At 38.6% G+C, this 25,355-nt stretch overlaps 1 protein-coding gene across 1 annotated transcript in view; it reads right to left on the bottom strand.

The window, feature by feature from the left end:
• Positions 1–7,560: 7,560 nt before the first annotated feature.
• trpc5a (transient receptor potential cation channel, subfamily C, member 5a) overlaps positions 7,561–25,355 on the bottom strand; it is a 137,613-nt gene continuing 119,818 nt past the window's right edge. The window contains exons 14-18 of the mRNA XM_032584018.1: positions 21,809–22,004; positions 20,255–20,464; positions 14,172–14,213; positions 10,932–11,021; positions 7,561–8,592 (exon numbers count right to left, since the gene is read on the bottom strand). Coding sequence (XP_032439909.1) covers positions 7,561–8,592; positions 10,932–11,021; positions 14,172–14,213; positions 20,255–20,464; positions 21,809–22,004 — 1,570 coding nt within the window. The remainder of the gene's footprint in view (positions 8,593–10,931; positions 11,022–14,171; positions 14,214–20,254; positions 20,465–21,808; positions 22,005–25,355) is intronic.

Here is a 25,355-nt window from a genome sequence, read left to right on the forward strand (position 1 = left end):
AAGCAGAAAGAAACGACTGGATATGAATTAAACCCCAGACTGAGTTACGGTCGCTTCCAGGCTCTAAAAATAACTCCAGCTGCAGGTCTGGGTTTCTGATCGGAGCGGCCATTTTCTATTTGACAATCACAAATCAGACTGCAGGTGCAGAAATGTATTTCCTCAAATTTTATGGCAGTTTTTTATGGATTGATGAGGTTTACAAAACCTGGTCACTTGTATAAAACAAGTGTTTTAAATTAAAGGCACTTTTTATTATTTACTTTTAAGAAATATATCAGTTTTTAACTATTTTTGCTGAGTTAAAACAAACAAGGAAATAAAGGTAAATTTGAGTTTAGAGTCTTAAACAATGATATGGATCTGCAATTTAAATTTGAACAATGAATCACTTTTAAACCCTAAATGTTGTTCCAAGCTTAATCTCTTTCGTTTTTTTGTGATTGTTTTCTTGATGCAGAGAAATAAGTGAACTTAAACCCCACAAAGTTTTCTAAGGATGCCTTTATTAAAGAGTCAACAACGTGCGCTAGCCGTCCAGTTCTAGAAAAATAACACAGTCATACATTCATTCATGTGGAAATCCATAAAAACAAAGAAAAACAAGGACAGTTTTTATTCTTAAAGCTAAAAATCCCTTTAGTAGGTAAGAGGGGAACCTGAATGATGCTGTGTGCAGTGTATAGTGTGTGTGTCTGTGATGAATAGACAAGTCAAAGTATTTTCCCGCTTTAAAAAATGAGAAAAAAAAAAGAGTACAAATTTGAATCCATCTGGTTTCATGAAGCTGTTCGAGGCGCTTGTTGAAAATGTCATTTTCAGGAAAAAAAAGATTAAAAATTTCATGACTTTTGTGCAAAATGCCAAACTGAAAAGTCACAGAAGACTTTGAATAATTAAAAAAATCTGTTTGAAATAGACTGGATAAGCAAAATAAATGAACGATCAGATGGACAGAGTGGATCGACTGCTAAAAATGGATGTTTACAATTTCGATCTGACGCCGCTGTTTCCATCAACATTTTTTAACGCACATTTTGAAATTGCGCACTAGGAAAGGTTGACAGAAACAACTAAATTTGACATAACATCGGCTACTACAGCTGAATTTTCCCATTGGATACAGCAGTACAGCTTGATGTCTACATCACACGCAAGACGTTGCTTCAAGGACCAACAATCCCAGCTGCGCTCGTCATGCCACAATCTTCAGGTGCCTTCTGTTCGCTACTGGAAGCAGAATATGAGCTTTACCCTCAACGTTGGCATCATATCGATGCTGGGAATCATAATTTACAGTATTGGACAGAGAAAGCCTCCGTCGTGTGGAGTGGTGACGCAAACAACAGCATAAGGTGTCCAAAGTTGGTCCTGGAGGGCCGGCGTCCTGCGTGTTTTAGTTTTCTCCCTGGTGGTAGTAACAACCTTTTCAACATGTCAGTGTTTTCCTAAGACCTCTACCGAGCCGTCATTGTATCCAGGTGCGTTAAACCAGGGAGAGACTAAAACATGCAGGATGCCGGCCCTCCAGGACCTCTGGGAGCATTTTTGGTCTCTCTGCTGACTCCATCATAATGTTTGGTTTAGTTTTCCTGATGTTAAATCATAAGTTGTAAAATAGAGCTTTACTGACACCTAGTGGGGATTGTTCAGCATTTCTAATTTGGTCAGAAGAGCAGAACCAGGCTGGATTTTATTCGTCTGTAAGTTCATTTTATTAATTATTATTTCAGTATTGTATAACATTTTATCAGGAAAGGCTTGTTCAGAGATAGGGTTAGGCTAACCCTAACCCTATCCCTCTCCAACTAAAATTCAAAGCTAAGCTACATCGCTAGTCTGGTTGCTTTCTGTGTTTTGTCTGTGGTTGATGCACACTTCGTTTCGTGTTTTGTTACAGTTTCATACAGAAGAACTTAATGGAAAGAGTTGCAAAATAATCATCAGGGACTGGATTATTTCCAACCCAGGCGTTAGCTAGCTGTCTAGCTTTGTAAAAGCGAAGCTTTGTGAGGACATCATAGTCACAACATATTAACTAGCCGCCAGCCACAAGTCAAGAATGGTAAAAAATTTGGCCAACTAAAGAGAAAACAGTTGATGTTTTTATTTTAATAAGGCAACAGGCTGCTGAAGCTTTAACACTGCAAAAACACAAACGTTTTTTAATCTCATTTCTAGTGCAAATATCTTATTACACTTAATATAACACAAAACAAACTTGCAAGCAACTTTTCAGCAACATATAGGAGCTTGTTTTAAGTAAATAATTCCTTAATATTGATGAAAACGTTTTAGTTTTGTTGGCAGATAAATTTACCCACGTTATACGTGAAATAACCTGCCAATGGATTGAATACTTTTTAATCAATATTAAGGAATTATTTACTTAAAACAAAGCCATGCATCTTGCTGAAAAAATATTTTTAAGTTAGTTTAGTCTTAATTCAAGTGCACTAAGCTACTTGTGCTAGAAACTAGACAAAAATATTTGGTAAGATTTTGTGTTTTGCAGTTTTGACAGGACTGTAAGTCTGGTAAGTGATTCCCATCCTGCTTTAATTCACAGTTCAACCTGTGAATTAAAGCAAAGACTTAAACCTGTATATGTGTTCCCGCTCTTTTAATGTAAATTTTGATGTTTCTCCATCAATAATTCCCATCGCCGTCGTCTTGTTTATCCCCAGCGAACCATCAGGACGGAATGTCTCAGCTAAACGGCCGCTAACCTGAATCCTGAAGAAGTAAAGGGAAGTCACAGAACTATACAAGCGCAGACGGACGCATGCTAGTTGCGCACGACTCTAAATCAATCACCGTGAATCAGGACCTCAACAGAATCTAATCATGGGCTCTGAGTGGATCGATGGGCCTGCAGCGCCTGTAAGGACCCACATGGGAAAACTGGAACCCATTTCTCATGGTGATTGATTGTCCTCACTGCACCAGAAAGTACATTATTATATTTTTCTACATATTTTAAACTAATACTGTGGTAATGAGGGCTCCTTGTTTCAGCTTGAAAATTTCACCTCCCAGTTGTTCCTGTAAGATCTACTGGTTCCCATCACAGTGATTGATTAAAGATGATTGAAAAGCTGAGCCCTGTGGTGCAGCGGTCCTGATTACAAGGTGGTGAAATGCAGAGGATGTTTGTTTGTTTTTCATAAATCTTCGTGTGTGTTACTGAGCAGGATGTCTGAGAGTGAAACTCAACCAGCAGGGCCTCCATAACCTTCACTGGTGTCCAGTAATCTAACAAAGTAATCTATAAAATGCTTTGACAAAGTGTTTGACCCAACAGATATCAACAAGTCAGTTATAGAAAGAAAAAAAGGAGTAAATTCCTACAAAAAACTCAGAAATTTTGAGATTAATCTCAGACATTTTCTACAAAAAAGCTGGAAATTTCTGAGTTTGAAATACCGAAATTTTGCTAAAAAAATGAAAAAAACGTGAACCTTTCTGAGTAAAAAAGTTTTACTTATGAAACTCAGAAAATTCAAAAGTCAAACATTTTTGCCTGGTCATACAAGCTTTTCTTAGAAAAAATTTGAGATTCAACACAAACTGTAAGACTTTTTTTCAAGAACCTTTTTGACTTTTCAAAATCAGAAATTTCCAAATATTTTCTAGAAAATCTCTAAGAATAAACTCAAAATTTAGTTGGTTTTTATAGCAAATTTTTGACAAACATGCTCCAACATGCTAGCAAATTAAAATGTATTATAAAATCTGACTTTAATCTCAGATTTCTGACTTTTAATCAAAAATTTCTGACTTTATCCTCAGAATTCTCACTTTTAATCTCATAATTCTGATTTTTAATCTCAGATTTTTGACTTTTTTCTCAGATTTGGACTTTTACCTCAGAATTCTGTCAATCTCATAATTCTAACTTTTAACATCATATTTCTGACTTTTTAAAATCAAAATTCTGACCTTAATCCAGACTTCCGACTTTTAATCTCAGTTTTTTGATTTTTAATTTCATATTTCGGACTTTTGTCCTCATAATTCTGACTTTATTATTTTGAGACTAAAGGTCATAAATCTGTTTTTCTTTCAGTGGCCCTAATCCCATTCTACTGTTACTCCCACAAAAAGTTACATGAACATTCAGTTAAAGTAAAAATTGATGTTAGATCGTTTGTCGATCTTGTTGGTGGGATGTAAAACCCCCAAAATCTCGTTGACCTTTAGAAACTAAAGACAGAAAACTGCTGTATTGCTGCAGGAAGCAGCAGGACGGTTTCTGACTCCACAGTGGAGCTCTTCTGGCCGTGCCGTTACAGGACGCTGAGCGGATAACGGGGTCGCCGTTGTTGTAGATCTGACATTTTGGGACATTGATTCATTGACACGTTGAGGATTTTGACGCCAAGATCGCCGGCGGCAAGGTCACAACATCCGCCAGAGGGAGAGGAATAAACGGGAGGACAAAGACGGGGAAATAACGGATGCAAAGTTAAGTGAAAAACGAGGGATGATGTCACCCTGTTGTAGAGGGACGACTCCTGAGAAACGAAACAAAGGGCAGAACGTTTGACTCAAAGCTATTCATCACAGCTGCTGTGTGTGTGTGTGTGTGTGTGTGTGTGTGTGTGTTGTAGGTAACTGTGTTTTTCTGATCAAACATGCATAATTTCTCTACTTCATTGCCGACAGTAGTATATTATCCAGAATAAAAGTTAACAGCCTCAGCTCATGCCAACCTTTTGAAGTCGCAGCCTTCACGACTCCAAGATAAGAAAAAATATGATGAAATTCTGGTGAAATTTGCCTTTAAAACTTAATTTCCTGTTCGTGTCCATCCACCACTCATTCACTTCCTGTTTCCTCTCATTCGTTCTTTTTTACTCAAGTAAAACTTCTGTTGCCTTTTACTCATCTTTTGTCTTCATTCCTCTTCACTCACCATTTATTTCTGTTCACCAGGATAAAGTGTACTGATTAAGGAAGAGCTGAACGAGAAGCCCAGGTACTGTCGGCAACTCAAACAGAAGCAAAGACAGTCTTAAGAAACCAGAAAAGTCCTCATTATCATCATTATTATTAATTATTATCAGCAGTTTCATTATTATTATTATATTCTTAATTATTATTACTAGTATAACTTGTATTAGGATGAAATAAAGTTCCTTGGCCCTTGTTGATGCAGAGAGAGAGGTTGCAGACTACGACAGCAGAGCGCTGGTTCCATGCCGCTCCGTTTCATCCCAGAGATCCAACTGGACTTAAACCCATCAGTCCACAGGTAAAACGGAGGTATTCCACTGAAAATATGGCACCTTTATTTTCAATATTCCACTTGGAGGTAAAGGGGTAGTTCCATCCAACATCCAAAAACATTTAAATCCGATTTATTCCACTGCAGATTCAATGTTTGGTTCTCAGGGCAGACTCCTCGTAAGTTGAGAAGATTTTTAAAGATGTTTCCTCTCTGAAAAGTCGCCTCGGCTCTTTGTAATTCCATCGTTCAGAGTAATGAGAGACATTTCAGAGTTTCTGTTGAAACGTCGTCCTTTGGTCTTCCTGGAAAATGTTTATGAGGACAGTTTGCTTTGACTGAATCGGGCTGGGCAGGAATAATAGCTCTTCAAGAAACATTTTCGCCTTGATTATAAATCTGTGTTTTTCAACTTGGCATCAAGAGACATTTTCAGTTGAATGTTTAGTGACAAATTAAATTTAGATGTATAAATTCATGTTTTCAAGATTGTTCATCCTTTAAAACAAACACATATGACATTAATGTCACATTTAGGTTGAAAGAGTTAACTTCTCTCCACTACTTTTTACAGTGATTTAACTTTTATATGATCCCTTCCTTTTGGTAGCTCTTCAGTAATTTCAGTTTCAATAAATCCCCAGGAATATTTGAAGCCCCTTTAAATCCTGTTTAAACGAGAGCTGATACTTTCTATTTACGGTAGCTAGCAAACTAGTAAAACAATAGCTAGCTAGTGGAGGACTGGATAATATTGGTTTAGTAGTTTGCAAACCAGTGCAAAGTTGATTTCAAGCTAATTTGCTTGTTAGTGACTTGCTATGCCAAGCTAGCAAGTAGTTCTCAGTAGCAACTTGGTAGTTAAGTAAATAGTAGTTGATAAACTCTTAATTTTAACTAGTTAGTTATCAAAAAAGTAGCTTGTTAATGTTGGCTTAATATCTTTAAAACCAGCTAGCCAACCTAAGCTAGCAGGTTAGGTAGCTCACGTTAGTGTCAAATCTATTTTTGGTACTTTGTCAGATAACTAAAATTTAGCTAGTTAGCTGAACATAGGTTCAGTAGCGCCAAACTGATATCAAGTCACTAACAAGCTATTTCTTAGCTACTAGCTAGCTAAAGTTAGCACATTGGTTAATCAGCTAGCTAGTTTGGTAGCTAGTTTGCTCACTGACGTTACATACAACAAGCTAACACATGGATGTCCCAAAACTTTCTCAAGATGAGCAGAAACAAAACTATTTGAATGTGCAGAGGAACGACCAAGAGTCAACACACAGCTTCAGTTATTACAGCTACAAAAGACTGATCAGTTCTGAAATCTTGTAGTGAAAGGTTTAGATCTGAACCTTCAGAGACACATAAACACAGTTATAAAGTCAGCCTTCTATCACCTGAAGAACATTTCCAGGATTAAAGTCCCAAAAAATCAAGAAAAGCTAAAGACTTGTTGCTGAAATGTGCTAAACAAATAAACTTCAGTTGACTTGACAATCAAATCCATTCATTAAATGTTTGCTAGTTAGATTCTAGCTGAGAAACTTTGGATGAATAGATCGCAAAACAAATTTCTTCATAGTAAAATATTACTTTAAACCTTATTTTGCCAGAGTAAAAATAAGGTTGGGCTTAATCATAACCAGTAAGCTAGTTATGTAATTAGTTTAGCTACAATTGTTAATTGTAGCTTAAATAAGCTACAATTAGTTTACTTAACTGTAGTTAATTAGGTAAACTAACTGAACCTAAGCTACAATTACCCTGGCTAATCTTAGCTTTGGTAAGCTACAATTGTAGCCTAGCTACTATTGCTAATTGTAGCTAAACTAATTAGTGGCCAGGCTGATAACATTAGCTCAGCAGATAATAAACCAACATTAAATTACTACCATCCAAGAGCCCTTGTTGGAAAGTGGATAATCTAAGTTATTAACATTATTTAAAAACTTTAGTTAACTAGGTGGTTAGGCAACTTATAGCTAGTTAGTTGCTTTGGTCACAGATCCTTGTAAAAACTTGCTGTATGCAGCAAGGTTTTACACATATCTAGTTGAGCAGAGCCCTTAAAAAGTTAAACCAACAACAGTGGATAAATATATATTCCATGTCACCTGAAAAATCCCCCAAAATAGTCAAACTGTCTCTTTAAACATCTGCCATATTGGATCCTTCCTCCTGTCACAGCTGGGAAAGTCAAAGCCCAAATAAATACAGAGTTGAACATGCAGAGATCCAAAAGCTCCATTGTGTCCATGCCCCTCTCTCTCTGCATCGCGCCATCTTTGTTTGTATTGAGCAAACAGGCAAAGAAAAACAGTTTCGGCTTTTTCCTATAGCTGCGTGGTAACAGAGTCCTCTATGACATCGCAGCTGTCCTCTAAGACATCGTCACATGGTCCCACCCACCCCCCCATCATCATCATTCCCCCTCCGCCTCCTCCGTCCATGCCTTCTTCGCCTGCCCCTTCTATGCCCTCTCCCTGGAAAACGTCCTCGCTGGAGTCCAGCAGTCGCGAGCTGGACTCAGACATGTTGGAAGCACAGTGCAGGGATTGGCAGGGGCATGGCGGCGGGAGGGGAAGCGTCAGGAGCGAGTCCCGCCCGTTCGTTCTCAGCGGCGAGAATGACGGCATGTCCACCGAGCGACCCACCTCGTTCAGGTGAGTGTCGCTTCTGGTGACGTCGCTGAGTCCGAAGTCGGAGTGACTGTGGCTCCCGAGGGGGCGGAGCAGCCCGTCGGAGATGGTGTACGAGGGCGGGGACTGGAGAGGCAGCGGCGTGGGTGGGGCTTTGCGTTTGGAGCGGGAGAACAGGTAGGAGAGGCGTTTGAAAGAGTCTGTCTTTGCGCTTGGGGACGAGAGGCGCTGCAGGCGGGTCCTTGTGCGAGAAAGCGATGATGATAACGAAGAGGAAAATGATGACGATGGCGAGGGGAGGACATTGGTGGAGGACGGAGGCATGACGGCCGTCTTTAGCCCGTTGCTTTTTGGTTTCCCCTCCTCTTCCTCCTCCTCTTCTCCCCACCCCACTCTGTCCTCCAGTCTTCCCTCCTCTGCTTTGTCTATCCGCGTCATTCCTGAAATGGAGCGCACCAGCGCAGACACGCCGAGTGTCGGCGCTGGCCTTCTGTCGTCCTCCACCGGGTTGGAGAAGGTGACGCTCTTCGACTTCTGGACTCCAACGCCTCCTCCTCCCCCTCCTTCTCCAGGGCCATCACCTGATTCGCTGTCATCCTCTGACGCCATGGCACCATCGTCTTTTGTCGTCTCGCTGGATGAAGAATAGTGTCGCCGGGGAGGACGCCGGTTGCCGAGGAGATCCAAGACTTCATAGCGGAAACTGGAGATATCCTGCTTCAACTCCTGCGCAGAGATAGAGAACATAGCGATGCTTAATATCATATCTGGATGAGCCAAGGTTCATTTTCAAGCCTTAAAGGTGAAACCTTATCTTTCCTTGAACAGGTTAGGATTGGTCTATGGGCTATACAAATTCATTACATTTTTTGCACAAAATCATTCTTAGATAATGAGACTTTAGTTTGCTCAGTTCTGCCTATTTTGATCTCTGTCACCTTAGGATCTCTGTCACCTTAAATCCAAATAAGCTGCTGCTGGCCACGCCCTCCAACTCAACGTTTACACTCACATATGAAAATGGCTGCAAACAGATGAGCAATTATACAAACGTACAAATCTGAAAAGCAGAAATGGAGCCTCCTGCACAACCAACAACAATGCAGGAAGTGGTTTCTGGATGATAAGTCAATAATAAAACACTTGTCTTTTCCAGCAGCCATTGTACACTGCATACAGCTGACCAAATGTGCTAGGGCTTCTTAAAAGAGCCCTGTTTAATTCTTCTATTGTATAAAGTGTTGTAATAGTACATTTATGAATCAATATCCTACTTATTGCTAATGCTATATTTATGTTTGCAAATGTTTTTGTAATAAATGTTTGGGTTTTTTATGATTGACCTGAGGAAGAGTAGCCATTGTAACTGCAATTTCTAATGGGGATGATCCAAACAAACAAATAAAAAAACGTGCTGGAACTCTGCTTGGGTTGCTAGGTAACGGGCTGGGCTTGGCTTGGGTTGCTAGGTAACGGGCTGGGCTGGGCTTGGGTTGCTAGGTAACGGAGGTCTAAGAAATGACTCATTTTCCAGACGCCAAAAACTATTAACTTGCTGCCCAAAATGGCTGCCTGGGTTTTTTCTTAAAGCGCTTTAGCTGTTTTTAGAAGTCAAATGGAAGAACAAAAATGTGAAAAATGTGACTTTTTACAAAATAGATCCCTTTTAAACAGTTTAGTCAACATGAAAGAAGAACCAGAAGTGGGAAGAAGAAGGTGAGGAGGGTAAGTGTTTGAGATAGAGCTGATGATCGGGGAGTTAAGCTATCAGTGAGTAGAGGCTCTGGGTGAAGAGGAGGGTAAGGACTTTGCAGGATGCGCGGAGCAGCAGCAACAACTGATGTAAAGAGGGAATAACTGCTGAAAGCGTCAGGAAAGAGAGTGAGGTCATTCAGGGCTCACACCAGTGAAACACGCTGCAGAGTAAAAAACACTGACAACAGAGAGAAGAAAATAAAAAACTGGATGAGAAAACCTTAAAGAAACACTTTGAGCAAAAATACCGTGAAGTAAATATTTAGGATATACGTTTCTCAAACCCAATTCTGATTCAGAAATATTTTATTTATTCCAAAGGGAAAATTAATACAGTTTTTCCTTTAAAGCTCTTTAAGTTTCCAGCACAGCGTTCCTACTAGTTCTCATTGGTGAAAACCTGGAAAATATAGTTATGAGGAGGAGCTTCGTCTTGAAGGCGGAGCTAGGTGCACCCAGGTGTTTTGCCCCTCTGAGTGGTTGCCATGGACACTAAACGATTTCTCAAACATGCATCTAAAGCTCAAAAAAGTAGATTTTACATAACACGCCCCCTTTTAGTCCCCTCAGTTGGTTTTCAATTACTTGATCCAGCCTTTTTAATATTTTCCTATATGTGGGCTCTTCTAGATTTTTATTTTCTAATTGATGCATATTAAGTCTTTGAAACGCTACAAACCTTAAAAATCAGGTAGCAGAACACCGATTTATTCCTCAAGCAACATGATATTTATGCATTAATTCAGCACACGAACTTGACCTCTGCCTGATTGGACTAACGTAAACGTGCACGCTCAAACACGAAGACAAACATCCTTCAGCAGAGCAAAGTGATTCAGTTCGCTGTGCACCTGATGTTGTTTTTGCTCTGAAAAGCCCAAAGGAACCTTATGCTCCAAAGCAGCTCAGGGCCGGCCTCCAAAGGCATCATGGGAAATCTACCGAGGATGTAAAGATGCTTCAAATAATTTATGGCTCAGAAAGAAAAGAAAATGGGGAAAGACTAAAGAAGCCTTGTCAGAGAAGAGTCTGAACTGCAGAATTTGTTAGAGAAAGTGCTTGAGCGTGGACATGTGGCTGTTATTAAAAGTCCTTTAGTAAATCTTTGGCACAATAAAAACCGGTCTGCCTCTGGTATCAATAAAAGCCGCGGTGCTTATTGGAGTTGCAGGGAGCTGAAATAAACAGACTCTGTGCAGCTGATGTTTGCGCAGCTCAAGCTCCGCAGCGGGCTGAGAGGCAGGACAGGAAAAAGAGGTGGCGTGTTGTAGCTGATTGCTGTGTTTGAGAAGTAGCTTCCTCAAACTGACCTTGAAGTTTTCCTCTGTCAGCCCTTCATCCGTTTTGGCGCTTCGTATCATGGCGGCAACGTATCTCTTCACCAGATTTCGAATCACTTCCTGTTGATAAAAGTTGCAGGGATTACTACCATTAGAAGAACCTTTGCTTAAAACACAACAGTACCAAACACACACCCAAACACACACCCATGCTTTTAACGTCTCCACTGCAAAAACACAAAATCTTAACAAGTACTGTTGGTCCAGTTTCTAATGCAAATATCTCTTTACACTTGAAATAAGGCAAAACTAACGTACAAGTTACAAAATGAAGAGGTAAAACCTTTGACAGATTAAACATCTGCAGAATTGGTTTTGGCCACGCCCCCAAGCTCCATGTTTACACTCACAGGTGAAAATGGCTGCAATTATACAACCATACATCTTTGAAAAGCAGAAGTGGAGCCTCCTGCGCAACCAACAAGAATGCAGTAAAGTGTTTTCTGGATAGTAAGTCAACAACAAAGCACCAGAAGTCACTGTTTAGCTCATACAGCAGTAAAACCAGCTGACCAAACGTGCTTGAGATTCGCTTGTGTTGCTAGGTAACGAGCTGGGTTTCTCTGGGGTTGCTAGGTAACGGCACAGGAGGGTGTTTGAAATTGCCTTTTTTCCAAAAACCAAAAAACATTAACTTATTGCCAAAAAACAGCTCGGCACTTGGACCCAAATAGAAGTATAAAAATGTTCAAAATGTGAATTTTACACATTACGTGCAAAATGTGTAAAATGCAATGATTTGTTGCATTTAAAACTTTAAATCAGTGAAAACAGAGTCTTCTGCTGGCTCAGTTGCATAAAAAACATGCAAGATTTCTTCAAACTTCTTTTCTTAAAATGTCATCAACGCTAACAGGCAACACGGTCCTTTAGCTGTTCTCATCTCATTAACTAATCAGCCAGTGATGTGGGTCAGTCCCATTGAATTACCGGCCCAAAAAAAAAAAAAATTCACAGGCATTTGGTGTGGAGTGGGTGGTAATTCAAAACCTGATACACACACTAGCACACAGGCACCGGCCCACAGTCAACACTTGTGAGCGCCAAACGGGACGGTCTGGCATGCTGTCACTCAGCACCTCTGCCAAAAGCACACCACACACTCTGCTAATGTGCAGCACACATTCCCACAACAAGCCTTTTAAAAGCATGGGAGGATATCAGAGGAACAATCAGCCGTGCCAAACACAAAGTACTGGCGCCTCATTATAGACGCTCCTGCCTCGGAAGATTTGTTGCACAAATTTCTTTTAAAAATCCCCTAAACCTGGACGTAGAGACGGCGGACTCAGCTGCCAGAAATAACCAACACTCTGAACATTAAGCACTAAAGATAATCGATAATCTCATTCTGCTGCAACTTTTTATGTCGCTGAAAACTTGTTGGGAGTTTTACATGCGAACTTTGTTTCTGGAAAAATATTGAAAGGCAAATCTGAAGCGGATGAGTTTGATGTTATTCCAGTTACAGGGATGGGCGACTGTTTGTCTCATAGAACCAGAGAAGAAGCTGTGAGTGTTGGTGGGAGCCGGTTCAATGGCTGAAGGATTGTCTTCCAAGTGTTTATTTGATAATAAAATGCAGATATAATTTTTCTATCTTGTTCTGCCAGCAGCAGACATTGCAGCTGAACAATAACAGTTTGCTAACAGCTAAACCTTTAAGTTTACAACATAACACCTTCAGGTCTCAGTTTGTGCTTTACCTCTTTACTTTGGATGTAAAAGAAAAAAATCCTTTTTCATAGATTAACAAAGATTCATTATGTACTGCAGCAGCACACTTTTTAAGATGCTATTAGTACAACTTTTTCTGACTCCTGAAATGCCAGTTTTAGAAATGTAATTATCACATAGAAACCTACGGAAGAGGATTAGTGCCAATGGGGGAAAAAAAGAATTGTGACTTTTTTCTCAAAATTCTGATTTTAATCTCAAAATTCTGAGAAAAATCAGAATTCTGAGATTAAAATCAGAATTTTGAGATTAAAATCAGAATAATTTTTTTTCAGTGGCCCTAATCGTCTTCCATAGAAACTGATATTTTTCTTGGATATTTTGCTATTATCCAGGCTAGGAAGTGTCAAAAATGGGCAGCATTTTTGGGTTGCCCATTTCTTTTGACATTTATTGAGAAATGTCAGAGAAAGTTTTCAAAAAGTTTATTTTTTGATTCTACAAATGGAAATTATTGGCTTACAGTTCATGAATGATATAATCACTCTTCAGCATAAATAAGGTTCACTTGTGTTCAGTCTACCAGTTTTTCACAACAAACTTTAATTTCTTGGTAATATTTTTTTTTTGCTATATTTTGTTGAATACATGCTGATTAAAAAAATAACTCCAGTGAATGCTGTATGTCTTCATGTATCTGAAATATGCATAAATGTTCAGCAATAAATCGGCAGCTCCCCGTCATTTATTGAGTGTTTCTCTCCTCTGCTAGCAGCTGACTGGTTGAGACACAATGCTTTGACTTTAAGAGCAATCTCAACAAGCGGTCACCTGAAGAGTAATTAATTTAGTAGCAGGCTTCTCTTTCAGCACAAACAAAATGTGATTGCCTCAGCTGGAGACGCCTAATCCTGTTAGCTAATCGTGTTTACTTTCACTTAGACCCTGAAAGAAACAATTACTGTCTTTTAAAATTTATTTATCAAAAAACAAGGAAAAAAAGAGAGAAAGCGAAGTGGAAGAAGCTGTGCTGAGACGGTGATGTCAGAGTGAATCAAAATGTTTACAAGACTGAGGACTTTTTTTATTTCTCCTTATGTGTCAGAATCAATAAATGTTTAATGTAAAGAAGATTTAAATGGACTTGAGGGAGGGATGGATGGATGGTTAGTTTTTTGGTAGGATGGATGGATGGATGTCTGGTTGGATGTTGTTTAGTTTTTTCTGATTTATTCCATCAATCTGTGAATTCAGATAAAACTTGTATTGTTTTTAAAATCTCACATATTAAATATTTTATGTAAATTTTTTCCTTTTAAATAAATAAATAAAAAAGAGTTTAATCTACAACAGCACACTAATACTAACCAAATCTACATACAGTGTTTTCACTATTTCTGTACCTTTTTCTCTGATACAATGAAAATAAAATGATTGCAACTGGCTGAAGGAAACAGATTTGAATATTTACACCTTATTTTTTTTTCTCTGAAAGCGATGGCAGCTGAGCAGCGCGTTATGAGTTTCACTGACCTGGTAATGCTGGTTCTGTATCAGACTGTCAGCATGGCGCTCCTGTGAACAAACGAAAGGGAATGTTAATATAAAAATAACACAATGCATCTGCATTTATCACCACATCTCTGCTTCTTCCTCCCTCAGTTATTATTATTATTATTGTTATTATTATTATTCCCCTCCCCTCTTCCACAACTCCCTCAGACTCCTCTGCTCTCATTATTCTTCTCAGGAAAGCTGATATTTCTCATAGAGGTCACTACGAGATTAAATGCATTCACGTCCGTCTCCTACAGCTACCAAACCACAACAAAGCGAAGGTGACAGATTGCATTTGGCTGAAAGAGCCACACTTCTGCAGCCGGGAGCAGCCATATTGTTAAGAGTGATGGACTCTGGGTAATCACTTCTCACCATTAAACATTGATAAAAACATCATGTAGAGCAAATGTACACCCTGGTCTTAAACTGGCTGCAACAAAAAGCCTTAATCTGGAATCTGAATATATTCCCTTTAGAGCACGGGTGTCTAAAAGTGTGGCGCGGGGGCCATTTGTGGCACCTGAACTGATTTTACGATGTAATGATACATAATTGTCCCCCCATGCAGGTGGATGTATGCATAGCATCCAAATCTGCTTTTAATTACATTATTAAAACTGTTTCAAATAAAGAGAGCCCTAAATCATGTTTTTATTGCTGAGAATAGATGAAATCTTTCTCAGTTTTCTCCAGTCGACCCCAAACTAAATCAGTAAAGTGGTTGCCTTTCTTTCAATAACAGAAGCATGCAAAACCCTTTTGAAATTTTCGATCTACAGTGATTTACATATTCCTTTACTACAAAAAAAAAAACACACTCCAAGTATTTTCTTTGTTGCATTCAACAAGAATGCAGCAAGTGGTTTCTGGATGGTAATTCAACAACAAAACATTTATCCTTTCCAGCAGCCATTGTACAGTGAATGCAGCAGTAACAATAGCTGACCAAATGCGCTCGTCTTTTAATAATAAATTAGTGGAGCACTACTGGCGTTGCTAGGTAACGGCGCAGTGCCTGCCGATTGTAACTTATAACGATTGTAATTGGAAGGATTTTGAATTGACCCGTTTTCCAGACACCAAAAAAACATTAGGTTCTTGCCAGAAAATGACTGGGTGCTTTTTTAACACTTGGGCTGTTTTTAGAAGCAGTAGAGACACAAATGGAAATATAAAAATGTGCAAAAAGAGAATTTTGAATAATGGGTGTCAGACATTAGAAACAATTGGGCCGGCGGGTTGAATTCTACCAGTTTATTGTAAGAAGTGACATTTTTCTGTGTTCCAATCATTGGACTTTGTTATGTGACGCCAGAAATGTCAACCTAACTGTACTGTACCATCGTCCTACAGACCCAGGTATGGTGTGGTATGAGTTGGTTGTTTATGGGTCGCTTCTAAAACAGAAACAGTCAAAATATCTTAACGAACCGCACCGACCCATGTCGTACTGCTCAGTGGAAACGAGGCAGAGGAGAGCATCAATGACTCAACCAGCAGGTCCCAACAAAACCCAGATCAACATCCCAACTAATGAAGGCGTCACTTGCCTCAGTTAAGGTCAGAGTTAATGATCCAAAAGAAAGGGCAAAATGGTCTCAAAGGAAGAAAAGAAAACATTGATGTTAATAAAAAACAAGAAAGACTGTCTCACATCAAAACACATCTTGATAACCAAAACATTTGGGAACATTATCTGAGGATTTATAACTTGAACTGTGATTCTGACGTTTTACCGCATTAATGCTGCCTTGAGAAAAATAACAAGGGTTTGTGGTGGTCTAGTCAAAGTCTGGACTAAAATCTGATTCAGATGCTGAGAAGAAACCCTAAACATGCCAGCTTTTGAAATTACTTCCTGTTGCTCCCAAGGGTTGCCACTTTTTAACAGAGGCCCAGGTCATTTTGGAAGATTTTCCCCATAAAAACGTAATCAACATTTAAATACTACTTTTAACATTTACTCTCGTTATATTTTATTAAAATGTCTAATAATCTGAAATGTTTAAACTACAATAAAAATTATTTTTTTCCAATGTATTATTTTGCTAACTGTCAGAGTTGTGGCAGGAAATGAAACCAAACCAAGCTGCTAACAACAACCTAATTCTACAGAGGTTTGGAGTAAATCTCATCCAAGAGGAACACTGAAGTGTGAAAAACTACAATTACCTTCAACAAAAATTCATTGTCTTCACATTTCACGCAGTTGTGTTCAGTTATCCGTGTTCATTTTAATTCCTGCTCAGTTTAATATTCAGTGTTTCACACTCATCTGTCCTCTCTTCTTCCTGCTGTCTGCTAACAAAACACTGACACATCTCTATCTGCAGCCATCCTCCCCACATCTTTCCTTACTGAACAATCTTTGCTTTCGGTGTCTCATGCTGCTCTGATGCTTACTCTCTGATCATGCACATAAACACAAACTCTCTCCTGCGATCAGATCTCTGCAGAGCCGTGTGCCTCTCTGAACCTACGTGGGCTGGTTGGGTTACATAACTCAGCTGACTTCAGTTGAGGTGAACACGCCAGCTGCAGTCAATGCGTGTGTGTGATGGTGTGAAAAAGCCTTGTCAGTGTGTGCCGATGGCTCTCGGTGTCTCTTCAAATGACTGGACTGTTGCATGTGTTTATCAGGACATGTTCATCTGTCGATGTTCCTTCTGGACTTCCAGACACACAGCTGATGCCTGTCATGTGTGGTGGGACAGTGTTTCTGTAAAATTACTGCCTTTAAACATCTCAAATGCACTTTGAAATGCTGCGTTTCTGAAATGTGCTATACAAATAAAATTTGAGTGATTGATTGATCTTGAGTGACAGTTTGTTAGTATCTCACCTACAGCAGCAAGAGCTCAGTGTGAGAATCAGGGAAAAACGTAATGAAGTATTTAAGCTAATTGGTTTGAGTAAAGTGCACAGAGTGCAGCCAAGCTAACAGCTATAGATGGTAAAGCTAGGGTGACCATATTTTACTTTGGGAAAACCCAGACAACCTGCAGCGGGGGGAGGGGGGGTGCTGGGAAAGCCAGGAGAACCTGCGGGGGGGGGACCAGAACACCTTAGAGCGGGGGGGGGGAGGTGCGCGCACTGACGCGGCTCAGGGATTACGTGACACGCAGCGCCGTGCGTAGTGCCCTACAATGCACTGTAAGCTATGTAATGTGTTTTGAGGCAGTTGACCAAAATCCCGGACGATTTTTAAATTCCCCCCGGACATCTTTTTAGGTCTGAAAAGTAGGACATGTCCGGGAAAAAGAGGACGTCTGGTCACCCTAGGTAAAGCTAACAACTATCCATAATCAAACTAGCCACTGCCCATAGCTAAGCTAACAACTATAGTCAAGTTAACAACAATACATAGTCAAACTAACCATTAGCTGTAAAGCTAACAGCTATCCATAGCTAAGCTATCAGCTATAAATAGCCAAGCTAACAACTATCGTCAAGTTAACAACAATCCATAATCAAACCAGCCACTACCCACAGAAAAGCTAACAGCTTTACATAGTCAAGCTAGCAATAATCCATAGTCAAACTAACCACTACCCATAGCCAAGCTAATAGCCATCCATAGTCAAGCTGTCAACAATCCATAGAAAAAAAATTAACTACTACCTATAGTAAAGCTAACAGGTAGCCATAGTCAAGCTACATATTGACTGACCGATAGTCAAGATAACTATCTAGAGTCAAACTAATCATTATAAAGCTATCTATAGCAAAGCTAACAGCTATTTATAGACAAGCTAATGGCTGCAACAGCCAAGTTAACCACAGCCAATAAAATAGCCATTCATAGTCAATCAAACAGCCACTAGTAGTCATGGTTATAATCAAAGGTTTGCATGAATCAGATTAAAAATAAAAAAGAACTGCTCATTGTTCAAGAGACTACACCAAGTTTAAGTTAAACAGTAACTGAAAACAGCAGTGATCAGGAAAATCAGAGCCTTACATAAAAAGCTTTATCTTGTAAAAATGTCTTATATAGAGTTCGACTGATTCGCAAGAAAAGATTTGACCTGACTGTGTAGAAATACCCAAAACAACTCCAAATCAAGCAATCATAATAGTTAAAGTCATGTGACTTGACTGTGGAAGTGACTCCAATAACTAGTTTGAGTCATGATTCTTTCAAGTTCTTTATCATTAAATATGTCCTGAAAATATAATCCTGCCACCATCAACAAATGAAATTGAAAAATAAATGCTAAAATAAAGTTATTTTTACCTTAAGAATGGGGAAAACATTTATCTAATCAACTAACAACCTTTTATTTCTGCTCAGTGCTGTTGGTTCAGTACAACCTGACCAGGCTTCTGCCAGAGTCTGTTTAGGGGGTTAATCATTTAGCAATTTATTATTTTTTCTGCTGTAGCATTTATCAGGGCTGCTAACCACAATTGCTTTCTTTCTGATTAAATGCAGGTGTAAATCATAATAATCTGTTTTCAATCAAATCATCCCAGTTACTGTAATCAAAATAAAAAGAGCCGCAACAGCAGTTCAGTCTGGATAATCAGAGCCCAATTAATCAAGATGCTGCATGAAGCATAAATATTGTTTTAGGCTAATTAGAGCCAGCAAAGGAAGATTTAAACAAACATAAAACTTCCTTTAGATCCACTGTTTTAAATCTTTTTTACCCTCTATTTTGACTAGTATTAATGAATTTCCATAAAACATTTTTAAATTTGGTATTAACATTTAAGTGTTGCAGGTTTCCACTTATTTGTCTTGCAGTTTTTCTCTGCGGCTGCAAGTCAATGATCATCTAGCATTTTGTGTTGCCTTCTAATATTTTCTTCGGCTCAACTTTTCTCATTAAATAACTGTCGCTGCTGATACAACACGCTGAATATAGCATGATTTATGATTCTGAGTTGATTGTTTGGAAATTTGACCTCCTTGGATTACACACACTGTTTCATAACAGCCTCAGCGGAAGCTCATAATTCATATATTATGGGTGTAAATGAAGGCTGCTGCGGAAAAACCAGACATCGCTCTGCTAAAAAAGTTGTTTCTTTTGTTTTTTATTCTACTACGGGGATAGAAAAACAACAATTTGGTATTTAAATGCTTCCTTTATAGCTGGGTGTCAAACTGATTTTCATTTTGGGCCATCAAGATTGATAAAAATCATTAACAACCGTCATAGCTGTGTCTCTGCATTCGATACATACTTCGTAAAATTATATAATATTGAACATGTTGTTTTCACACTGATCAATCCCTCCAGGATTTTGCGATTATTTTTGATATAAAAATCATTAATTTAGAAATATTTGGAGATTTTACAATATTTACTCTTATGTATGAAGTAAAATGCGATGTTTTGATACTCACCACGCTGATAACTTGGTATCAAGTAAGACTGAGGTAGCAGTGTTGTAAAAGTAAGAAATACTGCCACCAGCAGGTGGGAGTTAGCGATAATTTAAACCCAATGTCCAACCATTTTTGTGGAAAATTGGCAATAAACTTATAATTAAGAATTAGCACAAAAAATGTGGGAGATAAAAAGAGATAAAATGAGTAAATGACAGTAACTCAAAGAAGCAAAACAAGTAACTATTATCTTGTGTTGGACAATAAATCAATAACAAAATATATATTGTGATAAACATGTGATCAATATCAATAGTATCAATAATATGTCCAAAAGAAAATTAAGTAATTCAGCTGAACTCCGATCCAGAACTGCACAGAGGCAGAGAAAATGTTTTAGCCTCTCGATCTCTCACGGCCAACTAAGCTAGCTTGGTGGAATCAACTGACTCACTCACTCTTTGGTTACCTAGCAACTCACTCATTCTTTTGTTACCTAGCAACGACCGGCCGAGTAACTGGCAAAACAGCACTTTAAGGTTTTGCCTCATAACTGCGTAAAATTAAAAAAACGACAACCTGGATAAAACAGAAAATGTCGCGTCACTAATTTGGCAGGATTTCAGATATTTGAAACAAAACAAAAAAAAATCAATAATTATTGATATGGAGTGATATGAAACACTGTGACAATAATCTGTAATTCTCTGTAACTCACAGTGAACTCTCGAAGGTTTTCGCATTTGTGTGAGGCCTCTCCGGGCGGCTGGCCTGTCCTGCACAGCTTGTTGTGGAGCCACATCAGGAGGTACCAGAAGGACTTTGGGCTGGGGATGATGTTGAAGGGAGGGGGCAGCGTGCCGCCCTCATCAAAGTAGCTCATCCACAGCTTGGTGCGGGCAAACTTCCACTCAATGTCGGCGTGGTCCTGCAAAACCAGAAGAAACCTCTTCAATCTGGAAGATCTGTACGTTTTTCAGGTTAAAACAGTGACAGGAGCTGCGTTTCTGTTGACCAGTTGTGCAATTTGACATTTCAAAAATAAATTTGTTTAATGGAAACACAGCAATTTATAAAAAAACCCTAAATGTTGATAAAAGTGAGGTGGTTTTCTTGCCCATATCAAATTGGTTTATTTGGCAAAACTACAATGGAAACACTTTGTTTCTCGCATCATCACATAATTAACAACCACATGTTACTACTGCCGGAAACGAAGAAGAAGAAGGCAACAGGAAGTGGTAGGAAAATGATGGTGGAGCATGTTTTTTAGTGACTTATTGTGTGAAACCATATGATATTAATTAAGTTTCTTATTTAATGAAAACAACCACAACTAAGCTGCCTCAAAATCAAAAATGTCAACAGCGGTAAAGGAGCCCAGGTAAGATCCCAGAACCAATCTAATATTTTATTGCAAATGTGAGTACACAAAAAAACAGAAAATCTTATCATGTACAGTACAGACCAAAGGTTTGGACACACCTTCTAATGCAATGGGTTTTCTTTGTTTTCATGACTATTTATAAGGCAAGAAATCCCACTTATTAACCTGACAGGGCAGGTTGACCTATGAAGTGAAAACCATTTCAGGTGACTACCTCTTGAAGCTCATCAAGAAAATGCAGAGTGTGTGCAAAGCAGTAATCACAGCAAAAGGTTGCTACTTTGAAGAAACTAGAATATAAGGGGTATTTTCAGTTGTTTTACACTTTTTTGTTTAGTGCATATTTCCACATGTGTTATTCATAGTTTTGATGCCTTCAGTGTGAATCTACAATGTCAATAGTCATGAAAATAAAGGAAACTCATTGAATTAAAAGGTGTGTCCAAACTTTTGGTCTGTACTATATATCTGTCTAGTTCTGGTGAAATATCTTAGAAAATTACACGTTACATTTCAGCATATTATTTAACTTAAAACATGTAGAAAATACCATGAAACTAGTACTTATTAATCTATACCAAGGAATTATGGACTTATATATCTTGCTGAAAATTAAATTGTAAATTAGTTTTGTCTTACTCCAAGATGTTTACACTAAAACCTAGACAAGAATATTTGATAACTATGACTATCAGTCAACACATAACTTGGCTATGGATAGCTGTTAGCTTTACTATAGTGACTTTGTGTTTTTGCCTCCAACAGAAAAATACAATAAACCATTTAGAAATAATTATAAAAAATTGTCCATTTGTCGACACTGTGACCTCTATTTAATAATTTTCCTGACTAGAGGAGCTGTAATCGTTCCAGGTTGTAACTCACAGCGATGAGTTGGTAGGAGTTGTTCATCATGGCGATGAGCATGTTCAGCAGAACCACCAGAGAGATGACGTTGTACGTCCCGAACATCGTCGCCCCGACGAACTCGGTGAACTCGTGGCGAGCTTTCACGTTGGTGACGTAAAGGTTGAGCAGCCCAAATATGGACCAGAAGAGCGACTGGAGAGTCTCAAATAACCTGAAAGGGAACAGAAAGAGGACAATTAATGTGACATTAACATAAAGATCTGAAGAGAAAGTTAGAGGATGAATTATAAATAACACTTTGGTTAATCAAATGTCCATAACTCTTGAGCTTTCACAGGGTTTTTATTAAAGTAAACAATAATAAATAATCAAGACATGACATTCAAAACTGTGACACCATCTCTATCTGAAAATGACTTTTGAGAAATTTTAAAATTTAAACTGTCATCTTTAGAAATTATGAGAAATAAAGCTTGAAAACAATGCTTTTCCCATATTTTATTCAATTTCTTAAGGCAAAAAATTCAAAAATGCAGAATATTCCTGTTTATTTCTGTACTGTAGCATATTTCTGGAGACACAGCACATTGTATAAACTACAAATATTGTCCAGATTATTTTACTGACCAGATAGGTTGGAGTTTTTCCCAAAAAATGAGTGTTCCTTTTCCTACAAATAATGAATAAACCAAATAATAAATAAAAAATTCAGCTGTATTGTTATTTTCTTGATTTGATCATTTTGATAAAAAGTTTGGACACCCAAACAATCTGAACATCCTCACCTAAAACTTCCCGCCCTTTTAAACTAAGTAGCTCAAGAAGGAATTTCGGAAGTTGCTTTATTGAGATACAAAAGTAGAAAATGTCCTGATCTCGACTCTGAGAGGCAGCTCCATATTTTCCTCCTGCTTTCTGAGTTGTTGTCATTTTTCCCTCCTTGATTTCTTTCTCCATCCTTTATCTTTCCTCGCTTCTCTCTGTCCTCTGCTTGCCTTCGCGTGTCTCTTTGTGCGGCCGTCACTGTTACAACTGCGGTTGCTAAATTTTTGATGAAGCAACAATTGGCGGCGCTCGACGCTACATCAAGAGAACGACACCGACGGGGGGTTTCTATATTTATACTGCATAAAATATTCAGGGATGCAGCGTTTATTCTCATTGTGGTGTACGGCAGGATTGTTGCGTTGCAGGAACATTTGATCAGTCGGTGAACAGGCTGTTTTTTTCCCTCACAGAACATCATTTGAGTGATGGTGTGTGGAGGTGAAATTTGTAAGTCAGAAAGGTGAGAGGCTCGGTGTGTTGTGTAAGAGAGGAGAGAAACGGAGGGTGAAAAGAAGGGAATTAAATCAACGACGAACGAAGCAGCCGAGCGTGATAACCGAGCGTCGGTTAAGAAATGGGAAGGATGGGAGGACAAAAAGAGAAAGGGATGAAACTTCATCATTTTATGTTTTATTATTTCAGTTATTCCTCAGTTTTCACTTCATGGGTGCCATTCGTAGACATTTCACAGCAGATAGTGACCGCCTGATTCAGGCAGTCAAATTGACTGTCAGTCAAATTCAGGCAGTCATTTTGACTGCTTGAGTCTGATTATGACTCAGGTGTTTTGTTTTCTTCTTTTCAGCTCATCCTGCAGGTTTTCCATATGATCTAGGTTTGAAATAATGTCGATTTTTATAATATCAACAATTTCTGTGTTAATTTGGGAATATATTTGGACTAATGTATGCTTTCTAACAGAAGTAAGTAGATTTATCATTATATTTCAAATGTCAAACACTCTCAACAAGGTTCCAAGTATTTTTGGAAGAGAAGCAATCTTTCATCACACTTAACAGCGAGCATAAGGTCGTTTTTACCACATTCATTGTTTCTTTTACACCAGATCAACCTGGTAAATATTAAGATATATCTATACTTCAGGCAAAATCAAATGACTCTTTTTTATCAGACTTTTTTTAAAGAGGCGGTATTATGTATTTTCTTGGCACATAGTATCACATTATAGCACAATCAAGTAACTAATATATATATCAAAAACAACTTTGAAATTGGGCCTCTGTCTCTTTAAGAAGCTCCTACTCTTTCTGACACTCATCATTCAGCACATCTTCACAACATTGCTTCTCCATTAAATCATCCACAGCCGCTGTCTGGAGTGTTGGACTGAGAACTAGTTCGTATGATGAGCTCAACAGACTCGCAATTTGTCACAAAATCATAACAAGACAAAGGAAGCTAAGAAAAAGAAAGCACAACTAACAGCAACTGCCAATTTGTGGTGGGATTGTGATGTGATATACATCAGAGGAAAGGAATTTCATGATTATGATTTTTTTAGCTAATGTTTGCATCCGTTCTGGCTTCTTCTGGTGCAGAATTGGTGTAGTGAGGCATGTATGCCTCACTACACCGATATAAAAGTCGGATTAAACGCAATATGACCAGACTGACTGGAGGCACTTTCAAAAATAATCTGATTTAGAACCACATACGGACAAATCAAATATTTTGGGGGGAGAAAAGATTCGAATTGAACCATTTACTCTTCTGTGGAAAGTTGGATATGGGCAAAAATCATAATAATAATAAAATAAATAAAATAAAACAAATCAGATTTGGGTCACATGGAACGTAGCCTTAGTTTCATCTGAGCAAAAACTCAATACTTAAAGTCCCAAAAGATTTTAACGATCTCCACCCATTTATGCTAGAAAACGGTTGAATTAAAAAATAAGGTAACACTTTACTTGAAGGGCTGTGCATAAGAGACTGTTATAAATATGAAGGAGTCTTCATAAATGTTTGCAACCATTGACATACAGTGTCATTTGGTAAATAATGACACTTATAATGTAAAGTTGCATTAAAAGTGTCAACTTTGCCTTATTTGGTAAATAATGGCAAAGTGCAAAGTTCTATTAAAACTTTCCTTTAAAATCTATTAAAAGTATCACCTTTGCACTAAAAGTGTCTTTATTTACCGAATGACACTTCATGACAACAGTCAAAGATTTCTGAAGACTCCTTCATGTTGGTATCAGGTTGTACATCATGTTTATGATCCGGTTGGATAAAGTGTTACCAAAAAGACAAGCGTTTGGAGCTTTAAACAATCATCCTAGTGACTATTTTTTTTCCAAAAAGCCCCTTCCTCCATGTTCCTCCTCCTCTCTTCCTCTTCTCCCATCCAGCTGGCTCCTCTTCCTCTCCTGTGTTCTCCTCTCATCTCTCACTCCACTAAGCCGAGTCATAAACTGCTCCAGCTGATCCTCGCAGCCACTCAGTCATTTCACTGTTATACTTCTGCAGTTTATGTGGGAGGTGAACCGAGAAGAGACGCAGTGTGTGTGCTGCATTCGCTTTTTCTGTGTCAGAAAACAAAGCGCGCCCGTGTGTTTACACTCGGCAAACCGACCTCGTGGAGTTAATTCACTCCACAGTACGGAGCTCATCTTTTGTAGGAACAAGAACACAAGAACACATTTCTGTGTGTTTTCCAGCAGACTGAGGACTAAAAACTGGAGCTTTGTGATGCTAAATACTGACTAAA

This window comes from Xiphophorus hellerii, chromosome 14 (genome assembly GCF_003331165.1).
Source record: "Xiphophorus hellerii strain 12219 chromosome 14, Xiphophorus_hellerii-4.1, whole genome shotgun sequence".
NCBI lineage: Eukaryota > Metazoa > Chordata > Actinopteri > Cyprinodontiformes > Poeciliidae > Xiphophorus > Xiphophorus hellerii.